We start from the raw sequence: 11,624 nt of genomic DNA, 5'->3' as shown, positions 1-11,624 counted from the left end.
ATTTTAATGAGAGATTTGAGAATTCTACCAAGGCCACCAATGATAAAATTCAAGCCTTGAGTGACAAGATGAATGAAATGGAGAAGAAAATTGCAAGAATTAGTCAGTGATGCGTGATGAATCACGGCCCTAAAAGCCGAATGGAGTGTCAATTTTCAAAAGACAAAGCTGCAATGGCCGAAATATTCAAGCTCAAAAAGGTGAAGTACTATTTTGAAAGGGATATTCACGCATCAAATGCAACAGTTGGAAGGATTAAGAAAACAGTTGACAATTTTTGCAAAATTCAAAATGAGGAAATTCAAAAGTGAGGGAAGAAATGCAAATATATGGCACTTGTGATTCACTAGTTGACTATTGCACGACATGGCTAAGGACATTAAGGATCTCAAAGGAAAGCAAGAAGAATGCCTCTCTCTTGATCGTGAAATTCGGGTGCAACAGAAAGGGGATGCACACTTTTTTCCAAAAATATTAGATGCTGCCAAAACAGGGGGAAGAAAGGTCAATCAATTTGGCCAAGTTGGTTCGAGTTCCACCGCACCTACTCAGGGGGAACGAACACAGGGGGAAGGAGTAAAATCAACTTTTAAAATTTTTGCTAACCCCGCAGGAAATGTATTTTCTACATTTACAGCCCCAAGGCAGGCAAGTCAACCGAATACACCCGCGATGACCGATCAGGAGCGCGAAGACCGAATGGTGGATTTATTTGCCGATCATTTTGGAGTCACACACGATGCCATCTTAGATCAAGAAGGGAGAAATCCAAGAGAGTGTGCAAGATGGTATTTGCGAAAAGTTTTCCGCAAATGATCTACGCGAAGCCGCGGAGTGTTACAAGATTGGTAGAGTATTCCAACAATTCTACCATTTGGAGGACAAGGATGACTTTGGTAAGCTTAGGAAAAGAATAAATAACATGTTGGGTTTTTAATTTCATTCCTAGCTTACTTTAAAATTGCAAGTTCATGATGATATTTTGATATGATGGTGATAATTCGAATTGTTATGTAATAGTTCGAATTAATGGGTCTTATGCTAATATATCTATCTTTATTAGTTTTGTGTTATGGCTTTAATTTGACTTAATTATGTTGCATGCATGTTGGTACAAAATTAAAATTCTAAGATGAATTAATCCAACAATGCATTTTCGTACAAGTCAAATTAATAAAGCCGTAGGTCAAAAATCTATGAAAACTCATCGTAATGGCTAGTCGCAATAAAATTGAAAAATAAAATCAGTTGATTTCTAGACTGAGCCAAATATGATTGAGTATAGGTTTTGGCATCATCAAAAAGGGGGAAATTGTTAGGAATAAAATTGTAATAGTTTTGATGAGCCAATTTGTAATTTTAGAAATCCCCTATTTTATTTTTAGAGTGTAGAGTTTGGACCCGAAAGGCAAGTCATGACAATAGTTTGGTTCGAATTATTGTCTTATAGAGTTCATTTGCAATGACTCTTGTAAGTCATTTGCTTCCACTATACACATGAGTGTATATGATCCAATGGACAAGGCCAAATTATCTTTGCTAGAAGACTCGAGTTTGAATCCTATTGAGAACATTTTGAACTTTGAGAGCAAGGAAGGGAGCTAGTAGTATCACGGCTCAAAGTCAATTTTTGGGTCAATGGAGAACTCATGGAGCAAGTAAGTCAAATGGAGGAAGTTTAAGTCAAAAGTCAAAGCGAGAAGAAGTTCAAGATCCACTATCTCTACACCATACGCTATACAATGCTAAGAAGGATCAAATATATTTATTTGATGGATATGATTGAATGAGCTGAAATGGAGAAATGGTTAAAGACTTGAGCATATACCTAATGGTCCATGTTCGAATCCTTACATTTTAACTTAAGAAAGCTTGGGAGCTAGTTACACGGCATTTTGGGAGCTAGTTTGGTCAAGGGAGCTACTTATGGAGAAGTCAAGGAGTAACTTGTTGTTACAAGACTTATGCGCGTGACACACACCATTTTACACGCGTGAAGAAGCAACTAAAGTGGAATTAACTTAACCATTTTTGCATGGTTCATATTTTCAGTACGTGATGCTGAACCAGAAGAAATTGAAGGTGGTGATTTTCTGAAGATCATTGTTCATACTCAAGCAAGACCACCCGGAAAATATTTTGAAAGATCAACTTGCCCAAGATCAAATCAAGAATGCAACAAAGTCAAAATATCAAGCTCTGAAGGATACAAAGTCTGCAATATCAAGCTGAGAAGGCAACAAAGTCAAAAATTGGAGGCTACAAGTTTCAAGGATCAATCAAGCCGTAAAAGAAGACTTTGTGAGCAATTTACAGAGGTAATTTGTCAAAAGTTACCAGCGACATTAAATGTGCAGATCAAATGGAGATTTTATCAGATCAAATTGGCAAGTTATCAGATCAACGGTATGGTCATTAAATGAGAAGGTATGGCCATCAAGATCAGATTGGAATGACCAATCAGATCAAGTGAACGTTCAAAATTTGAATGTTCATAACGGGCAAATAATTCTTTGAATTATAAAAAGCCCAAGAAGACTTGAAGACAACACACAGAACGAGATACAAACGAACTTGAGCGGTGAATGCAATAAAAATACAAAGTGCTGAGATATTGAGCTATACACGAGAGGAATTCAAGTCTTAGAAAAGAAATCTTTATTTCTTTAAACAAAAGTTGTATCTCTACTGAGGTAGAAAGGAGTGTAGCTGGGTGCGTAACACTCGGGTGAACTAAGTGCAGCTTTGTGCGTAACACTTAGTTGGAACGTAGCTTTGTGCGTAGCGTTCGGAACGTAGCTTTGTGCGTAGCGTTCGGGAGCATAGCTTTGTGCGTAGCGCTCGGGAGCTTAGCTTTGTGCGAAGAGCTCGTGGTTGAGTGTAGCTTTGTGCGTAGCACTCGGGAGTTTCACTATTGTATCTTGGTGATTGAAGATAGTGGAAACCTTACTTGGAGCAAGGAAGAAGTGGAGTAGGAGAATTACACCATCTCCGAACCACTATAAATCTCTGCCTCTCATTTACCTTACTGCACTTTACATATTTGCATGTTTTAACATACTAACCTTTTACGTACTGTGTTGATCATATCATCTGGGTTTATGTGTTCCCACGTTCGCATGTGGCTCAAACTTTGCATACATGTTCTTTGAGCTATTCTAAGTATTTCCAACGTATTGCATGTCAAGTATCTCTTCAGTTTTACGCAGTTTTATTTTATAGCACTTTACCGTACGATATTCCGCTGCACATTTCAAGTTGAATTTATTCACTTGAAATCTCTCTTGAAATGAAGTGTTATAAAATTTTTATTGTTAGAAAAGTCTATTCGCCCCCCCCCCCCCCTCTAGACTTTTCACTACCCTATCGGGACCAACAATAATAATAATAATAATAATAATAATAATAATAGTAATCATCATCATAATAACAATTATATTGTTATTATTATTATTATTATTATTATAATATATTTTGTATAAGGGCATTTATGTCTTTTAGAGATATATCCCATCTGTATTCCTTAAACCAACCAACCACTGAAGTAACATTCCTAAAGTCTATTCCTTTAGCGAACCAAAAAATAGAATGCAATTCATATTCTATTCCTTACCTATTCAATTCCTTATGGAATACTATTCCTATTCACTTAAAATTCATTCCGTGAACCAAACATGTTGTTAGAGCATTGCATTGTATCAATTCAATTGCAAAAATTTCAATGAAAAATAAGAGTATAGAATTAATGAAAACAATTGGATTAAAATGGTTTAATCATTCTAATTTCACTATTATAATAATAATAATAATAATAATAATAATAATAATAATTATTATTATTATTATTATTATTATTATTATTATTATTATTTCTGATCGCTGTCAAAAATAAGTATACGGGTTTAGATTTGTCGTTCCGTTGAGGATTGGCGTTTATGGCTCGTAGTTGTTCAATTATTTACTTTAGAGCTTTTTAACCCACTACCGAGAATCCAAGCACATTAATAAATTGACAAACTAAAAATAGGAAATAAATACAATAAGAAAAGATAGGATTTAAGCTAGGAATTATTACTATCAAGATGCTATATATTCTTATGGGTTAGGAAGAACAATAATCATGGATCAAGAGGGCATACACTTTAAGAATTCAAGACCATTTCGTGTCTTGAATTAGAGCAAGGGCATTTCCTAATTTCTTAGTACTCAACCCCGAACTCTTGAGGCTCCTCGGTATCAAGGACCCCCCAATTCGTCTCCTACTCTCGTAGCGAGATATTTAGGTTGTACAAGAGGTGGCTCGAGTTTTTACACAACTTTCATTGTAGCAAATACTCTCCAATTACTTGCCAATAAAGATAGCTAGTAATTACTAACAAGTTGCAAACAAAGCCTCTTGAACAAGCTTATGATCCATAATTATAATTCTACCCCTTATTAAATTATTAGCAAGGTAGCATCAAGATAAATAATAAATTCCTACCTCAAACCCAATCTAAACTAAATAAGCATAATAAAATAAATTAAAAGAAGAAGAAATGTAAATAACATAAAGCATAAGGAAAATAAACTTGCATAAGGTAAATAAAACTACACTACAAAGATGAAAGAAATAAATTCTACACTACTCTACTACTTGGTTCTACATTGTAGGAAGCTTGGTATGGAATGGTGTGTTGAAGGTTGGGAGTTACAAGGGTTTATATAGGCATCAAAAGGGAGCAAAAATGGACAATTACATATGCAATGACTTCACACTCCATCTGATTTTGGAGGTGGGGAATTACATATGCAATGACTTCACATATCATAATGAGAAAGAAGATGGGAAATTTCGCAAGCAATGACGCCACTCTCACGAAGATTCAACTTCTAGGCTGTATTTGACCACTTTCCGCTCAGAATTACGAAATTTGTATCTCTAACAAAGTTGTAGCCCTTGACGTCTTCTTTCCAACGGTATAAAGATCACTTTATTTGGACATTCCTAGGCCGAGATATGATCAAATTACCGAACAGTGGACAAATTGTGCGAACATTTCAGCTTATTGTTCTTTTGTTCCACTTTTGCCTTGGTTTGTCCTTGTGATTAAACCATTGAAAATACCACTCTTTGACTCCATTATTGCCTGATTTTTAATGATAAAAATGGACTTAATCTTCTTTGCTTTTGTCCTCCACTTTAATTCATCATCATCCATCTTCTCATTTTTGTTCTTGTCGTCCATTCATGATTCTCCTTGTCCTGATATCTCCACTAGCAATTAAACACATTAGGATGACTTATTAAAGATGAAAATTACAAATTAAACTTAGGATTTCTCTAAATCATCCCATTAAATACAATACAACCTAATTTTCTTTACTTTATTCCAAATAAGATGATTGTTGCAAACATTAATCAAAGTGAAGAAAATCAAGGTTATATTGAACACAATTTATACAATCTAGTGGACAAATAAGCTTAAATATGGGGATTAAATATGATCAAATAAATACTTATCAATTTCATACACATAAGAATCAAACATTTCATTTAAGTAAATAATACTCCGTAATACTTTATAAAAAAAAAGTAAATAATTGGTTCCGTTTGGCAGAGCTTATTTAGGAGCTTATAGCTTATTTTAAGGTACTAATAAGCTATAAGCTATGTTTGGTAATGTTCTCAAAATAAGCTAGTAGCTTAAAATAAGAGCTTATTTTGATATGCTATTTTAGATATCTTTTCAAAAATAAGCTAGTAGCTTTTTAACTTTTTTCCATCTTTATCTTTAGGCAAAAACTTGTGTGAGACCGTCTCACCATGAGAAGGGTCGGGTCGGGTCAATGTGCAAATGTAACACTTATATGCACAAATGTCATACTTATATCCTCAAATGTAATACTAATCAAGAATAGAATTTTTGTTACTTATAAGGGTAAATGTAATACTTTTAAGGAAAAATACAATACTTTTACATTTCGATTTAAAAGTATTACTTTTTTACTCAAAAGTATTATATTTTCCCTTATAAGTAAGGGACACTTGTCAACATTACTTATTATGAAAAATGTATTACTATTTCTCTTATAAGTAACAAAAATTGTATTCTTGATTAGTGTTATATTTGAGCATATAAGTATGACATTTGTATATATAAGTATGACATTTGCATGTGCTTTGACCCGACCCGACCCGTTTCACGAATAAAGATCCGTGAGACGGTCTCACACAAGTGTGACCCTTATCTTTATTATATTTCAAATAAATGACATCATTTATCCCTCCCAATTTAAAAAATCATTTTGGCATTTTATCTTTAATATGTTTGGTTGTAATTTTAATTTGATATTTGTGTTTGAACATTAATTTTTGTATGAACTAATCTTATGAATTATAAACATTTTGTTTTACTTTATATATTTTCAAATATATGTTCTTACCTTATATTTTATTAAAATATATTGATTTCATTATTTTATATTTTAATATATAAACAAACTTATTTAAATTTGTAACTATTTAAATTGTATGAAGATGTCATTTCTAGTCATTTTACATTTATCAGCTTATAAAAAACTAATTTTAGCAAACACTTTTAAGCATAACAGCTAGCTTAATAGCTCTTCAGATTTTAACTTCGAATTTATAACATTTCTGTTTTCAGCTGCTTTTCAACTTTCAACTACTTTTTCAACTAGATTTGCCAAACATAACCAATAATACTACAACTAATAATACTACAACTACCCTCTTCAAAAAAAAAAAATAATACTACAACTACCTTTGGTTCAAAGTCCATCCATAAGAAGAAGGTGGAGCCCACAGTGGTAGGCCTCACGCAAAATTTGAGCTCCTGATTGAAGTATGTCCAAAATAGACATAATAATAATAATAATAATAATAAAATTAGAGGTCTTGTTGTGACTGAGTAAATAGTGTGAGCAACACTACAAAAGCATGTCACGAGACGTTAAAAGACAAAAATAGCTAGCTAGCTAGTAGCCCAACCCCCTTCTCTCCTTCCCAAAACACATACCCGTGAGCGTGAGTGAATTCTCCATTCTAATTTCTATTCTCACACCATTTTGTCTGTGCCCACCAATTACTTCTTCAATTCCCAATAAATCAGAGCTACATACCTTTCTCATCTCCCATCCTTTAATGGCTGCTCTTCGCTCATTGAACTTTGCTCTGCTCTTTTTATTTGCATTCATATCCCTCAACTTCTATGTAATTCCAACTCGTGCCCTTAACATTGGCGTTGACGCCGGCGCCGGCCTTTCCCTGGTATGTATGTCGCCAAAACATCCTTATTAACGCTGTTTTTATTTTTATTTCTTCCAATTTTTATTTTTATTTTTTTTAGGCGAAAGAATGTAGTAGAACCTGTGAGTCCAAGTTCTGTGGAGGTAAGAAAAACTATACTTACCCAAATTTTTATTTATTTCTGAAAAAAAAAAGTAAATTTACTCCCTCAATTATTCGTTGTTAGTTGTTTTAGTCTACAATTTTTTACCATTGCAATATACACTCTTTAACTTTTTAAAAAGTTACATTTTCACCCCTTAGTACAATAGAATTTAAAAATTCTATTCAAAATTTTACTTAATGCATAGATATTTCAAAGAAAAATATTAAAAAGTACTAAAATACACATATGCTTAATAAAATTTTTAGAGCTTAATAGTTTTAATTTGTTGCTCTAACCGTTAAAATTGTAGTTTTTTTTGAAGAGTTAGGAGTATATTTTGTAACGGTAAACAATTAAGACTAAAACCGCTATCATGGAATAATTGGAGGACTAAAATTGTTTTTTTTCTTTATTTTTTATTTGAGCTAATTATATATAGCTTAAAAAAATTATTCAATATTTTGATTTTCTCTAATTCCGATTTTGTAAATAAATATTGGAAGTGCCCCCATTCCTAAGATATGGGAAATACTGTGGAATTCTGTACACCGGATGTCCAGGGGAGAAGCCGTGCGACGGCCTTGATGCTTGCTGTATGCAGCATGATGTTTGCATTCTAAACAATGGCAGTAAGTTTCTTTTTTTTTTTTTCTTTTTTTTTTCTTTTTAATTATTATTTTATTTTTAATTCCTCTTGTACTGTCTTGTCTTGTTAATTCAAATGTTAGTGCCAAAATTAAAATGATTAGTTAATTAATTCTAGTTTTAGTCTTTTTTTTTTAATAGAAATGTTCATTTTTAGTCCTGGAGTATTATACATGAATCACATTTGGTAATTGACTATTAAAGTTTTTTAATTGTGTGCATGACTATGTAATTTGTATCACATTTGGTCTTGCCGTCTAATTTTCTGACCAACTATTGCTAGAAGTGCTCATTCTAAAAGAAACAAATGCAGTACTCCTTCTGGAAGGAGCATTTCTGGCTGGAAAATTGGACAAATAAAATTAAATGTGATTCAAATTTTTATACTCAACGACCAAATGTGATTCAAGTATAATAAATAGTCAATGGATCAGAAGTGAATTTATTTATTTATTTTTACATTTTTAGGTTTGATTCTCACAACTATACATTTGATTTTAATCTCTCAACTTTATTAAATTGAATTCAATTCAAATTGTCCAAAATGTCTTCAAATAAAGAAGGGTGAATAAGGTTGAAAATAGATCATTTTGGATTAAATTTGGTTATTCTGCTAGGGTTTAAGAGACTAAAAGTGATCAAACATTTCCCTTTATACGGGAGTGGTGGGTTCGAGTCTCAGTGGAGGCAATACTGATTCTTGTGCTTCAATAGGTTGAGAAAGTAGTTATGAACAGATACTGCATTGTAATAGAGTCAGTAGTATTAAAAAAAAAAATTAATAGTTATGAACTAAAAGTGATAATATTACTATAAAAAAGTAATAATATTTTTTTTTAGTAAAAGTGATATTGATCCATACTAAAAATGAGTATTTGTTTGCATAGATACTATGATGCAAAATAAAGTAATATCTGCCCCTTAGTAGGGATATAACACTCATAATGTAATTGACAGCACAAACCAAAGAGTGTACTAAATGAAGTAAAAATCCACCAGAAATTTTAATACTCAGTGATAAATATTAATTGACTATATCAAAATTACCAATTTGGTCCCGAGTTAACCGATGTCTAACGACAAAACAAACGAATGATCAATTGGTTAAGACTTTTAAAGTTGAAGAACTTAATTGGTCAAAAATATAGTGAAGGATCAAATGATTAATTTTACTATAGTCAAGAGATCATTTAAGTAATTAACACTTTTGATTAAGTTAGTGTGAAACTACCCCATTTAAAAACAAAAACTTCCCATATATGTTACTAAGATTTATTCATTAAATTAAAGTTCAAAATTTTATTTTATGAGTATCAAGTTAACATAATCATCAATAGATATATTATGGCAGTTCAAATGTGAGAGATTTGTTACAAACACGTTTTATAATTATTATAAAGATAAAGAAAAATAATCGAAATGTAATTTTATAGTATATGTGTAGGGTGGTGGTTCCCCCTTGTAATCTTTGTAGGTAAACGTGACCTGTCACATAGGATTACAAGCTTTCCATAGGATTCGTAAATATTATACTTTTCATAATTTATTGACAAATTTTGTATATTATATTTCTTGTATGTTTCATTAATTGTTTTGTTGTTTTCACTCGTTCCCATTATCATAATACATTGGACTAGGGGATTATTCAGAATATATATATTGTACACAATTATTTGAATATAAGGGAAAAATATATTTTTCGTTATTAAATTATAAGGTAGTTGTAGAATTCATCTCTAAATGTTGGTCATATTTACTTTTCGCCCCTAAGTTATCATTGACATTGTACTTTCGTCCCTTTACTAATAAAACATTATGGACGAAATTTGTAATTTTAGTATAACTCAGGGAGGAAAAGTGAGCACGAAAGAACGAAAAGTGCAACGCCAATAATAACTTAGGGGCGAAAAGTGAGAATAACCAACACTCAGAATAAATTTTACCCTATAACTTAGGGATAAAAAAATGTAATTTTCGGAAAGTTTATTATTTTTCATACAAAGCATAGCGTATAGGTGAAAACGTTTAAATTTTTGTACTTCCTAACAATTCTATTTAAACCTTTTAAATTTGGAATACGTATATAATTTTATTGTCAAAATTAGAAAACCTGAATTGGAATGAATTGATTTTTTATTTTTTTTTGGGTTGAATACTAAAATCAGATAAAATCACACAAATGTTTCAAATTTGATATAAAATTGCTAAATGAGTTAATACTCCTTTTGGTCCCTCAATTTTAATGTCCCAAAATTTGGCGGAAGCCTTCCTTGTCGATGTAGCCTTGGTCTAGAAAATGACTTATGCCAAATTTTGGTGGAAGTCATTTTCTCCCCAAACACTACTGTTTTCCCGGCCAACGGAAACCTGTTGACTTAATTATCCAGGCACATCTAAATACGGGAAATTCGAAAAATGATTTCATTTTCCGAGTGTACAAAGACACCCTATTATTGACTATATTCAATCCAAAATGTTTAAAATACCCTCATTTAAAGAAATGTGAAGCTTAGTAAAATGCAAAAAAAATGAAGACATTTAAACATTTTATACTAAATTTGATTATGTTAATAATTAAAAACTAAAATTAAAAATGTTATCATTTTTTTTTGAAAACAAATTAAAAATGTTATCATAATCAAACAAATATTTAGAATATTTTTTTGGGTTTATGTGCAGATGACTATTTAAGCGAGCACTGCAACAAAAACTTCTTGGCGTGTGTGACAAAATTCAAGAAATCTAAGGCCAAGACGTTTAAGGGGAACACTTGCAAAGTTGATGAGGTTGTGAATATAATCACAGATGTGATGGATGCTGCCATTATTGCTGGAAGAATTTTCAAGAAACCTTAGAATTAAAGAATTTAAAATCCTTTGGTTTGCATCTTCTTTCATTTTGATTATTTATTGTCTGTATGGATTTTTCTTTTCTCTATCAGTCTATTAATTATTTAATTAAGAACAGTTATTGCATATCTTAGAAAGACACTTATTTATTTATTTCATGCTTAGTTTCTGAGTTAATTTATTTGTAATTTAGAACTGCTGCCTTAAAGCTAATTTTCATTAAAAAAATATTTATCAAATTATTATTTATTATATCGTTTGTGAACTATTTTAGCAAGAACAGAAAATTAAGATTCTAAAATTACTGAATTGTTTTAAAAATTAACATGAATTTAGCAAAAGTTTATTACTTACTAATAAAGTAGAACTACGTAAGAAAAATTAATTTGTAATTAATTATATTGCTATTAGGTCTGTTGTAATTGTATGCCGGTTTGGCCTTTAGTTCCTAATATAACTGATAAACTTTTTCAAGATAGATGTAATTAAAAGAAAGAGAGAAGATGATAGACAAAAGTGAAAAAAAATGGATCATTTTTATTCACTAGCATCTCTAACCTTAGTAGATAATACATGTAAGTATACATAATTACAATCATAACGGAAAATATAAATGGAGACATAAATACTACTGTTACATAATAATGTCCACATAATGATATATTTATAACATTCCCCGTTGGACATTATTTGTCCACGATCTTGCCTCGTTAAAAACTTGCTAAGAAAACCT

The 11,624-nt window shown here is 31.4% G+C and overlaps 1 protein-coding gene across 1 annotated transcript; it reads left to right on the top strand.

Moving 5' to 3' along the window:
- Nucleotides 1-6,991: 6,991 nt before the first annotated feature.
- On the top strand, nucleotides 6,992-11,068 carry LOC116031964 (phospholipase A2-alpha-like). Its single transcript, XM_031274341.1, has 4 exons — nucleotides 6,992-7,273; nucleotides 7,353-7,395; nucleotides 7,901-8,026; nucleotides 10,722-11,068. The coding sequence occupies exons 1-4, from the start codon at nucleotides 7,148-7,150 to the stop codon at nucleotides 10,895-10,897; spliced, it is 471 nt and encodes a 156-aa protein (XP_031130201.1). The 5' UTR covers nucleotides 6,992-7,147; the 3' UTR covers nucleotides 10,898-11,068.
- Nucleotides 11,069-11,624: the final 556 nt, after the last annotated feature.

This window comes from Ipomoea triloba, chromosome 10 (genome assembly GCF_003576645.1).
Source record: "Ipomoea triloba cultivar NCNSP0323 chromosome 10, ASM357664v1".
Classification (NCBI taxonomy): domain Eukaryota; kingdom Viridiplantae; phylum Streptophyta; class Magnoliopsida; order Solanales; family Convolvulaceae; genus Ipomoea; species Ipomoea triloba.
Note: the sequence above shows the minus strand (reverse complement) of the source record. Positions and strands in the feature narration are given on the sequence as shown.